Source organism: Leucoraja erinacea, chromosome 11 (assembly GCF_028641065.1).
Source record: "Leucoraja erinacea ecotype New England chromosome 11, Leri_hhj_1, whole genome shotgun sequence".
NCBI classification, from domain to species: Eukaryota; Metazoa; Chordata; class Chondrichthyes; order Rajiformes; family Rajidae; genus Leucoraja; species Leucoraja erinaceus.
Window position 1 is genome coordinate 32,795,368 of NC_073387.1, and position 13,164 is coordinate 32,808,531.

The 13,164-nt window shown below is 42.1% G+C and overlaps 1 protein-coding gene across 2 annotated transcripts in view; it reads left to right on the forward strand.

Annotated features, from left to right (window-relative positions):
• Window positions 1-13,164, forward strand: part of LOC129701657 (uncharacterized protein KIAA0232-like) — a 75,294-nt gene that overhangs the window by 40,911 nt on the left and 21,219 nt on the right. For both annotated transcript variants that reach the window (XM_055642988.1, XM_055642989.1), the window contains exon 3: window positions 6,456-6,546. In XM_055642988.1, coding sequence (XP_055498963.1) covers window positions 6,456-6,546 — 91 coding nt within the window. The remainder of the gene's footprint in view (window positions 1-6,455; window positions 6,547-13,164) is intronic.

Here is a 13,164-nt window from a genome sequence, read left to right on the forward strand (position 1 = left end):
TCTCCACATTGTTTGCTCTGCTAAGATTGCCTTACCATGCATATCAATTATGTCCTTCTTTGTGGGTTCCAGATCCAAACTTACCTAAGGTGCAATAACAGCTGATCGGCATCCAGATGCTGTTCTGGCTGCTTTGTAATAGTGTTACAAGCTGCTTCTGCCTTATCATTGCATTGCCAAACATTTCTCAGGCTTGTGTGTCCTGCTTCCTTCATTATTTTCCTTAATGGCATCACAATTTCAGCATACTCTCCAATCCAGTCTGAACTGTATCCTGCATTCCCAAGAACGTCATCATCTGTCCTACTGACTGGGGTTTGGGAGCTTTAATTATTGCCTCAATTTGATCCGGTGCTATAGCCTTTACTCCATTGGATATTAATCGTCCTAAATATTCTACCTGCTGCTTACAAAACTGCAGCTTCTTCCTGGATATTTTATGACCTCCGCACGCCAGTATTTCCAAGAAAGTCAAAGTGTCTCGCTCACATTGCTCCTCACTTGCGAAGCAAACCAACAAATCATCCACATATTGTATTAATGTACTTTCTAAGGGTATGCCTTCCAAATCTGCCTTTAATATCAGATTTAAGACACGGGGAGAGCATTTGAATCCCTGCGGCAATAGGTGTATTGAGTAAAAACAAACAAATACTGACCTTACTCTGCTAAGGGCACACTGAAAAACACCGAACAAAGATCTCCTACTGAAAAGTGAGCTGCCTCTGTTGAAACATTAGTCAGCAGTGTATGTGGATTTGGGACTACCGCTGGCCAATCTATCACCACCTCGTTTACAGCTCGCAGATAATGTACTAGTCTCCACTTTTTCAGCTGGTTCTCCAGATAGGCTGCTGAATTCTCTGCCTCCCCTTGTGGATCTCCCCTTTAATGCCTTGGGGTCCACCTTAAGTGGGTAACAACGTCTGAGGGCCTGCCATACCCTCTGTCTGATTGGGTCAAACAGCTTGCCATGGACCATTGCATTATTCACTGCATTTTTTTTATACCAGCCATCTTCAAGAGTTCTGTCAGTTTAGTGGTTCCTATCACTTTCACCAACAATGCCTTCAAATCTCCCTAAGCCAACAACCCGTCTCGCATTCTCCTCCTCAAAGACCCTAATCCATTTTTCTGCCCCATCATTGGACAAGGTATTTTTAGCCCTTCCAGGTCCTGGGTCTCCCCAAGGGATATACTGTATAGTCCCGTTCATTTTATCCCTCCGTTCCTGTTCCTCTTCTACCTGTGTTTTCCCATTACAATCCTTCTTGGAGTGCCTTCTTTCTCATTCTAATCTTTATTTCTTGCTTCTCAGATATTCTAGCCTTCCTTTGCGATTCCTTCACCTTCCTTTTAAAATCTTCCACTAAATCCTCATCCCTTATTTCCCTTGCATCCCCCCCCCCCCCCCCCCCCCATTTGTCAATTAGTTTCCAGTCCTGTCTATCACTTTCCTCACTCCCCCCTTCTGCTGAAAAGGATGCCTCAAAATCCCTCTGGTTCCTCAAGTCCTGCAGCCTCCTGTTATGCACTTCTAATTCCCTTATTTCCTTCTCAACATCCCAACTTGCATCCTCTCGTTCCATCCCCACAATTCCCTTTACTAACGGTCGCTGCTTTGGACCGTCTGGTCCTGGATAGGGAGGGGGTGCTTGGATATGTTCGACTTTTTCCCTTGGAGTTTCTGGCTTTCATGCTGCATTTCGGTTCTCTCACCTTCTTTTGTCATATTTACCACCTGGTATACTTTCCTCAACCTCTCTCCTTCCGCTTTAAACAGCTTAAGTACGTCGAACTCCTTTTCTCTCTTTTTCGTGTTTACAACTTACCTATAATTCTTAATTAACACTTCCATCTCATCACACATATTTATATTGAAAGAGCCTTCCTTGGGCCAATTCGTCAGCAATTTTTCCATTCTTTTTTCACCATTTCTCAGGGTGCTTTATATAGTCCTCTTTAGATACAGGGAACACTTTACTTAGTAGTTTAACTGCAGTTATCTTACTCATTGTATTATCTTGTTCAGTGCACTTTATCAATCAGTCCAGTCGTAGTCCTTATTCTTATTCCGTCCCGTTCCTGTAGTTACAATACTATTCTATACACTGTCTGTTTCTAAGAATTTCAGCAGGGAACCAGATCAACCTACTATGAAGGACCTCAGTGTTCCGGGGAGCTTCTTCGGGCGGGGGGTCAGTCTCAAAGGGTCTAACTAGTGCCCTTTTCTCTCCCCATCTGATCCCGGTGAACCTGCGGCCACTTACTCAGCCGTTGGTTGATAGTCCCAGCGAAATCACAGCTGGCTTGCCAAATGATGATGTTCGCATCTTAGAAAACAGGCAAAATACAACAAATTAAAGTAAACCATACAAGCTTTTATCTTTTACGTCAAACTGGAGTGGCCGGAGATGTTACAGTCCAGAAGAATTCAGTGATACTTCTGGTTCCCCAAAATACCACTTTAATTAATAGAAATCCTGGGGTCTTTTACACAAAACTAGTCACAAATGCAGAATATCAGGGGCATTAGGTCCCACATTGTCCCACATTGTTTTTCTATGCCAACTCATTGCTATCCCGTTGTCAGTTAGTTCCCCTTTCGGGCCTCTCTTATCTGATTGACCTTTTTCAACCAGAAAGCTTGTCTGAAAAAGCTATAAAATCTGGTCATGTTCCAGCTAGCAATGCAATAGCAATTAAATTATTTTCAATTGTTCCAATCCATCTTCACAATATTCACAATTTTTATTCTTATCCTGCCTGTTCAGACCCCTTATTCTTCTTAAGGATGGTAGCCACAGGATGCCTTGTCTATTCAGACCACTTTCTCTTCTAAGGGTGGTATCCACATGATCTTATTCTTATCACACAAAATCTACTTTCTCAGATTATTATATTCTACTTACCCTACTGCGCAGTCTTCTCGAGTATTCCTCCGGGTCACCTCTTGGAATAATTTAGTGACAGATTCTTTGGGTTGGAGAGGCCCTCTGACTGCTAGACGCTTCTGTGTCCCCAGTGGCTTCCCGTTTTCAACAGGTTAGAAGTTCAAATGATGCGGAAAACCGCCTATCGTTTTGCGGGTGGCCGCCCTTGTCATGTTGTCCCTGGAAGCCACTGAGGGGCTGGGAAGCCCCCTTGACTGTTTGTCTTTTATTGAACGGGCCTCTTTACGACCTTGCTCACTGCGCCAATTTTGTTCTGGTTGCTGATACTCAAAATCAACTCTGGCGACGCAGAGAATTCTTCAAGAAGTTCAAACCTTTATTTGCAAATTAAGACTGGAACACTCAAGAGCAATGAACACTCAAAGAGCAAACTTCAGAGTTCACTCCAAACCAAGAGCTGTCCCTTTTTATGGCATGTTTAAGATGGTATGTCTCACCCCCGGTGCATTTCCATACCCAATCACTTGCAGACATTCCCTTATCGATAATCAATCACTTGCAAACATTCCCTCAGCAATAACCAATCACTTGCATTTACTTTTCTCCTCCTTCTCCAGTAATTTTCCATTCCGTAATCCACCCTTGTTTAAACCACATGGCTTCCCCTTTCTTGGGCCCCTTATTTCTCTTAGCAAGTGCTTGATACGGAGTTACAAAGATCATATAATTGGCCCAATTGATTTACACTAAGTGTTAAGCTAGCGGAACCCAATCTTTACTTTCCTATCTTAGGCCCCCTTTATCTCTCTTAGTCATCTCAGCTAGGGGTGTTACAAAGTTACAACGGTAATATAACTGTCACAACAGATTTACGCTAAGTGTTGAGCTAGCTTTGAGGGGAGAACCCAAACACCTTCCTCCTCAATTTATATAAACAAAACACGCAAAGGCGAGCAAATGTCTTATCTCAACATGAACAAGCTAATCCAAACATGCAGAGCAAAGCCAAATCCAAACATGCAGAGCAATGCTAATACAAAGGATAATAGATAAAGGATAATATTTAAGTATCTCAAGTATTACAAACACCAAGAATATAAAATATCAAGATAATATACTCCTATACCGGCCAATGAGTTTTGAGGCATTTGTTTGAACTCGAGCAGATAGGATGTGTTTATAAAGTTCAGAATTCATTACACTACTACCATCAGTAGTTGTATCATCAATGACGATAAGTGAGCCAGTACCTTCAGCAGCCATACATGCCCAGGCCATAACACCCCCATCACTGTGTTTCACAGATGAGGTGGTATGCTTTGGATCTTGGTCAGTTCCTTCTCTCCTCCATACTTTGCTCTTCCTATCACTCTGATATGTTAATCTTCGTCTCGTCTGTCCACGACCTTTTTCCAGAACAGCGGTTGCTCTTTTTAGTACTTCTTGGTAAACTGTAACCTGGCCATCCTATTTTTATGGCTAATCAGTGGTTTGCATCTTGCAGTGTATCCTCTGTATTTCTGTTCATGAAGTCTTCTGCGGACAGTGGTCAATGACAAATCCACACCTGACTCCTGAAGAGTATTTCTGATGTTGGACATGTGTTTGGGGATTTTTCTTTATTATTGAGAGAATTCTTCTGTCATCAGCTGTGGGGGTCTTCCTTGGTTTGCCAGCCCCTTTGTGATTAGTAAGCTTGCCAGTGCTCTCTTTCTTCTTAATGATGTTCCAAACAGTTGATTTTGGTATGCCTAAAGTTTGGCTGATCTCTCTAACAGTTTTATTCTTGTTTCTCAGTCTCATAATGGCTTCTTTGACTTTCATTGCCACAACTTTGGTCCTCGTGTTGATAAACAGCAATAAACGTTTCCAAGACTGGAGGAAAGACTAGGTGCTGAGAGCTCTCTTCTACCTGCATTAAGAAGGCATTTAAACATCCCTGAGCAATTACATACACCCGTGAAGCCATGTGTCCCAACATGGTGCCCTGAAATGGGGGTACAGTGTCTAAACACATCTAATTTCTACATGGTGAACCCAAAATGTATAAAATACCCTTTAATAAAATCTGGCAATGTGCACTTTAACCACATGTGATTTTTTTCTATTACAAATCTCAAATTGTGGAGTACAGAGGCAAATAAATAAATGATGGGTCTTTGTCCCAATCATTATGGATGACAGTGTGCTGTATCCAATGTTTGCACCTGATCAACAAATTGAACAGATGTACCAAAATGCAAATTTCAATAACATTTTCCTTTTTAAAAAAAATTAAAAGTGAAGGTGAGGAAGAAGTGTACCCGGAAATGCAGTGCTGTACTTCAAAACATGTTGTAGGCACAATGTAGGATTTGAGCAAGATGGATAGGTTATACAGCTTTCTATCCAACCGCAATCTTGTGCCAAGTTCTGCTTTCAAAAGGGTAACCATTATTATGTTGAAAACTTTCCTATATCTCCATTTGATTGTCCTTTTACATTCAGTTAATCATGTGTCTTCTTTGAAGTGTTCTTCCAAGTTTGGAATAATTTCAAGCTAGAGTGTAAACATAGAGTGGCAAGGTTTAGATGATTTTTAATATGTGTGGAGTATATTAGAGAGAAACATAGAAAATAGGTGCAGGAGTAGGCCATTCGGCCCTTCGAGCCTGCACCGCCATTCAATATGATCATGGCTGATCGTATTAGGACATCCAACCCTTCAATTATTTGTTTAAAAACAAAAGGAGTTATTTCAATGCAAATAAACTTATTTTTGCTGTCTAGACCACCAGATTCAATTAGTGGATGAGATGATTGGCCTCTTACCAATGCTCTGCAGGACATTGATTCCAGATAATTGTAAAGGATGGTTTGGTTCTGGTTTCCATTGTTGGATGAAGCTTCTTGATGGGGTCACAAGCCCCAAGATAGATTATTCTCCCTCTTTTGTCTTCCTACCCTCCTCACACCCTTCCCCCACCAACCACCACTTTCCCATCTCTTCAGGAAGATGATCACTAATTGTGATAGTATGTGTTTAAGCCCTCAGTAAATAAACAATAGTGATGGGATACTTCAAAGCAGAGCAACTTCACAAAAAAACTAATTCTTTTCAGAATTTGCCTGATTACATCAAGATTGGTGATTCTGGAGGTGAAGAAGCAGTTTTACATGCTCCCGTCTGGATCTTTGCAATATTGTACCTGTGATTGTACTGCAGAGAAGCAGTACAGTCGCAATAAGCACTGGACAATGGCAAAGTGAGTCCTCTTCGAAACAACACTACCCAGTGCCATTTATCATTTTCATTTGTTTGCTACAGAAAGGCACAGCTGCTATAAAGTTATAGAAGTAGCTGGGGAACTGTTTGCTGAGTTCAAGAATCTGTTGACTCCCAAGTACACTGACTGGTTAACAGCAGAATAGTTCTGAATTGTGCCTGCAAAATGTAGCTCTGTTGCATTGGGTCGAATGAACTCTTAACTGTATGTGTAAATTTTGCATATGTCCAAATGGATTGTGTATTAATTATAGTGATTTTCTAAATTAAGTCATACAAAAATAATGTTTATTTAGGGTTCCCCACCTGAATCAGAAAGATCCAAGGAATGTGTTGGAGAAACCTGTTGCTCACTTCCTGACGGTCACCTTTCCACAAAAAATACAGGTCAGTAATTTAGCAGGTTGGTCAGTCTATTCATTTCGATATGGTACATTAGATGGGCAATTGCACCCAAATTTTTGTGTGGGTGTACGACACATAAGTGCCAACCCATTACAACTGATTATGGTTGAGATTTATTTAAGAAAGAACTGCAGATGCTGGAAAAATCGAAGGTAGACAAAAATGCTGGAGAAACTCAACTGGTGGGGCAGTATCTATGGAGCGAAGGAATAGGTGACGGGTCGAGACCCTTCTTCAGACTGATAAGGTAGACGAAAATGCTGTTGAAACTCAGCGCGTGAGGCAGCATCTATGGAGCTACGGACTAGTTGACGTTTCGGGTCGAGACCCTTCTTCAGTCTGAAGAAGGATCTCAACCCGAAACTTCACCTATTCTTTCGCTCCTCACCCGCTGAGTTTCTCCAGCATTTTTGTCTACCTATGGTTGAGATTTAAATAATCGGTGCAAATCACATAGGAGCCTCATACATAATGTATCTGCTTTACCATAGAAATAATCGTCTCATTTTGTTGAAATGTGATTATTTGTGAAAAAGGCAAATTACTTTGTGTAAGTTTATATATCCAAGATTTTTTTAAATATTTCAATGTAGTGATCTGGCCAAATAATAGTATTCACATGGCACTTATCTACATACTAAAAACATCACCAATATGGCATAACATTTCCGAGATGTTATATAAACTAGTTATGTATATTGTGAAGCATGATAAAATAGTTTTAGTGACATTATGAGAAAATAAATTGCATCCAAATTTGGTTATCATACAAAAAGCAAGTATCCAGTTAAAATTGGTATTTTTGACACACATTACTATACAATGTTGTTAGCCATTGTCGTCTTCTATGATTAACTGTTAATGTACACTTCACGTACAAGTGCTGTTGCCAAATATCAAAAGTATTTTCCATTTATAGACATCAGTGGACTCAATGGTGATAATATCCGGAGTTTAGTTGTATGTGCTAAACCTTGAAACAAAAATAACAGCATTCAATTTACTTTGAACAAATGTGTCAACATTTACTCACCATGCAGTAATAAAACTGAGTTGTCGAGTTGTCTTTCAGATCTATTTTATAATGTCAGGGCAGAATTTCATAATAATGCTACGGAAACCTGTATATAAAATTATTTTCACTTTAATAATACTCTTCACACATCTTCACTACTCTTCCATTAGTCTGTTTTTAATATACAGTAAAACTTCATTTTAACAAACTTCTTTATAATCGATTTCAGTTATAGTGGAGGGACCTGCCGATGGCTGTACACACCATCTTCCCCGGCTGGTCGCAGCCCCGGCTGCCCCCACACCACCATGGCTCGTGCCATTTCCAGGCTGGACCTACTGCTGCCACTGTCGGCCCACACAGCTTCTTTGGCTGCTTTCAAGTCGCGCCTGCCACTGCTGACCCTTACCTGCACTCCAGCCACCCTTGGGCCATGACCATTGATTCCACAACCTTTTCTGGTTCAGTAAATAAATCGTGCCATTTTAAAGAGTGCTGACTTTCTGACAGACTAAGTTTAAAGATCTTTAGGAAATAAAGGTATCAAGCACAAAGCAGTTTCAGCGTAGGTTCACCAGGTTAATTCCCGGGATGGTGGGACTGACATATGATGAAAGAATGGGTCGACAGGGCTGCTTCTTCTTCTTGCGAATGGAGTGCACAGCCTAAAGTTGAAGGACAACGTGTTCTATTTGATTGTGCACGCCGGGTTGATTGCATTCGTCATAACAGAGGTTGCAATCTTCCACCCCGATTGGGCTTGTATTCATTGGAATTTAGAAGGATGAGAGAAGATCTTATAGAAAAATATAAAATTCTTAAAGGATTCGACAGGCTTGGTGCAGGAAAAATATTTCCTATGCTGGGGAAGTCCAGAACCAGGGGTCAGTTTAAGAATAAGGGGTAGGCCATTTAGGACTGAGATGAGGAAAAACCTCTTCACCCAGAGAGTTGTGAATCTAGAATTCTCTGCCACAGAAGGCAGTGGAGGCCAATTCACTGGACGTTTTCAAGCGAGTTGGATTAAGCACTTGGAGCTAAATGAATCAAGGGATATGGTGAAAAAGTAGGAATGGGGTACAGATTTTAGATGACCAGCCATGATCATATTGAATGGCAGTACTGCCTCGAAGGGCTGAATGGCCAACACCTGCACCTATTTTTCTATGTTTCTATAATAAAACCTCATAAAATGCTGACAAGGCTGTAGCTGACACATTTTGCCATGGCCTAAAGATACTGCAGATTTACTGGAATAACATCAAGTTTATAGGACTTCAGTTACATAGTACGGTTACGGCTGATGGTATACTTAGAGAAAAGATTCTTAGAGCGGAGATAATTTGATGGAAATGTTTGATGGAGTCAGAACTTGTTTCCTGTGGCAAAACTATTGACTCAGGATACAGGTAGTAGGATAATTAGTTTTAAAAGAGTATTTGGTTAAATATAGAGACATGAACTGCAGATTTCTATTTTGTTCACTGTGTCTGCACTTTATTGATATGGCCAGCACGTACTATCAATCCTTAATTTCACTTTGAATCGCGTGCCTTGCTCGACCATTTCAAAAGTTGGAAATCAACTGCATTGATTAGTCTGACGTAATTTACATGCCACATGGTAAAAGTTGCTGATTTCTTTCATTAAAAGGCATTACTGAGCCAGAAAAGGTTGTACTGATAGTTCATTGGCTTCAAGGTTAGCATTCCTGCTATAGATCCTTCTTCCCTGTGGCCATCAAACTGTACAGCTCCTCCCCCTTCTGTCATGGAGTAGACTGAAGCACCCCCCCCCAACTTTGCACATCCCCAATCCTTTCCACTCGTCACTTTAAAATGGAAGTGAGAGTGAACGCTGCGCGATTAGCTGCCGCTGCTCTCTCTACGAATTATGTATTATTCTGTTCCTACTACTTCTTATCGCAATTTGAGCAGGGAATCTATCTGGCAACACACGTCAGCAACTTGTCTGCTGACTTTAATGGAATAACCTGCATATATTGACTGTTATTCCCTTTGTCTTTTGGTTGCTGGAGCTCATGATCCACTACTTGCTGCTCCTATTTCCAGCCGCCGGCATTTGGATAAATTGCTGGCCACAATGAGGATTAACAGCTTGTTTTTATGGACTGTGCTTGTCTGGATCACACTCTCATCCATACTTGATCCTGTTACACTGATTCTCCAATACTCGGTGGATGAATTTCTCCAGCTGCGACCCCACCTGTCCGACCCACCCCCGGTGTTACATCCTCACCTGGATCTGGCTCGTCATTATCGTCGGAAATATATCCACCGTGATTCAACATTGATGACACAAAGCCAATAAGATCCTTATGGTCATCATCACCTCTTCCCCCGAGAAAGCACCATGGTGCTGTTAAACACGATGTGCTAACTAACTTAGCCAGGTCGGCTAGTGCTAATCTCGGCAACACCAGCGTCTCCGTCGGGCTGTTCAACGTCTGCTCATTCGCCAACAAGGGTCCCCTGGTCTACGATCTTTTACAGGACAACAAATTCGACTTCTTGTGCCTGACTGAAACCTGGCAGCGTCAGAATGACTACACACAGCTCAACGAGGCTGTCCCACCTGAGTTTGTTTATACCTGTCAATCGCAGGGGGCGGTGTCGCAATGCTCTACAATGACAAGTGGAGAGTGTCTCCTGTCACTGTCACTGTCTCTGCCCACAACTCAGTCGAATCCATAATCCTACAAATCAGTGAACCCGTCCCTACTGTTTTGGCTACTATCTATCGCCCACCCAAGCCCAATAATATATTTTAAAATGATTTTTCTTCCTTTTTAACATCCATTTGCTCCATGTCCCCAAATGTCATAATACTGGGTGATCGTTATATTCACATGGTCAATATCAGCTGCACTCTTACAAGGAAATTTTCTTTAACTCTAGACAGTTTTGGATTACAGCAACACATTGACCTTCCCACACACAACAAAGGTCACATCCTGGACCTAACTTACTGCTCTGGTTTAACCCCTTTTACCTATACAGCATCTGATCTGCCCATCTCTGATCATTAGCTCATTTCTTTTAATGTCAACTTACCCAAAACAAACCAGTCTCGTTCCATCTCATTTCGTAACATCAAGAATATTGATCTACCTACTCTCTCTGTTGGAATTAACAATCTCCTCGGTATAGATAAATTAGGCAACACTGATGATCTGGTTTTGCATTACAATGATAGACTTAACAATCTCCTGGACACTCTTGCTCCTATGAAAACCCGGGCTGTTTCTTTTACTCTGCCCCCTGGACCTCTCATTTAACTTTTTTTCCCTGTTGACAGCCGGGCAACCTTGGCAGCTTTTTAGGTTGTCAAATGACAGTTTAGGTGGTCATTTAAGACGGTTTGCATGACGCGTACGATAATGTGCTCGGACGAAGTGCGGAGTTACCAGTCGGAATTATGCTCAATGAAGCATTCACATATTATTTCTGCTTCAAATAAAGTCACAAACTAAACATATTCACCAATCAAGACATGATATATACTACAATGACATGCAGCAAAATTATAATACAGTATCGCAACTCTTTTTACACATTGCAATTAATGCAATTTCTATTAGTTCTTTCCACTTCCAAACAAAAATGTGGTTGGATTATTCAGCGTATGATCAACCTGTGTCAATAAATCCTGGACCATGGTAACATATATGCTTAACCATGCACACTACAGATTGATGCAAGCATGTTTTCTGTGAAGGACCGAAGATTACCATGACATGGCCATAGCATGGGTCGTTTTTGCTACATAATTTATCCATAACAAAATATACTGGTTGCAAGGAAATTTCTAAAAGGCATTTTATGATAATAGCTGTTAAAACCGACTATACCTATCTGACAGGTTAAACATTACATAACTGACAAGAGATGGCCAAAGGACATAACTGCAGCAAATGTTCTTTTGGTAATATGTTTAAAGGTGTCAAAACGCCACATTACCGGACATTCAGATTAGATGTCCGTTTTGTGAACAGTAATGAAGATACCCAGTTTGTATGCACCAGATTTTTTTGAAAATTATTGATAAACGCTGTTTCCATCATTCCCACTTCAGAATTAACGTTAAAATTTCAACTGAAATATCTCGTGACCAAATTGGTGATATATATGACCGACTGTAGAAGTAAAACCTGGATAAATCCAACGTATAGTTGTGAATCTTGCTCATTAAATAACTACAGTACTGATACTCCATATTAAGAGCATTGATTTGCCGTTAAAATTAATTCTGTAATAACGTGTCAACGGTAGCAATGACAATCGAACACTGCGGTTTTAATGTTTCACGTGTTCACAATTTAATTAATCCATCTTTATGGACTAAAACAAATAATAATATTGGGAATTAAAACACATTTGATTGCATTCCGTTAACAAACATAGTCAATGTTCGCTCTGAAGACATTTCCAACACAATAGGGAGGGGGGGGGGGGGGGGGGAGTGTGATTGAGGGGGGGTGGGATAGATAGGGGGGGAAGGGGGGTTGGTTGAGAAGGTAATTCAGATTCAGATTCAGATTCAATTTTAATTGTCATTGTCAGTGTACAGTACAGAGACAACGAAACGCATAATCGATGCGGAATGGATGGATTGAAGCGGGTGAATTAGTACATGTTGGTTGGAGTATGTAAAATTGTAACGGGAGAGCGCGTGGTATGTCAGTGGTGTTGAATGGGGGGGGGATCAGTACGGGATGGATGGGGGGGGGGGATCAGTACAGGATGGTTGGGAGGATAAGTATAGGATGAATGTGGGGGATCAGTACAGGATGAATGGGGGTAGACATTGCTGGAGATACTCAGCGGGTGAGGCAGCATCTATGGTGCAAAGTAAATAGGCAAAGTTTCGGGTCGAGACTCTTCTTGAGACTGTTTCCCCCCCCCCCCCCCCCCCCCCCCATTCTTCTTGAATGGGGGGGGGGGGGGGGGGCGTCAGCGCAGGATGAATGGGGGGATCAGTACAGGATGAACGAGGGGATCAGTACAGGATGAACGAGGGGATCAGTGCAGGATGAATGAGGGGATCAGTACAGGATGAATGGGGATCAGTACAGGATGAATGGGGAGATCACTACAGGATGGATGGGGGGAGATCGGTGCAGGGTAAATGGAGTGTGGGTCAGTACGGGATGAATGGGGGGGGGGGATCAGTGCAGGATGAATGGAGGAGTATTGCAGGATGGGTGGGAAGGGGGTAAGTACAGGATGAATTTGGGGACCAATGTAGGATGGATGGGAAGTGGCAGGAGAATCAATGCGAGGTGATCAGCGCAGGATGAATAGATGGGGGGGGGGGGGAAGAGATAGGGGGTGGGGCCAAGGTGATGTCGGGGAGGACGGAAAGGCAGGAATGGGGATCAGAGCGGGATGGAGAGGAGGGGCTCAGTATAAGTGGAGGGGGCGTACAAGAGAGAGAGGTGGGGAGGAAGGAAGGTCAGCACTCCTCGGACAACATCGCCCCGCTGCCTTGGCCATCCCTGTCTGCCGCCAAGTGCCGCCGCCAAAGGGGGAGGCGGTTGGGATCTCCTCGCCACCGCCCCCCTT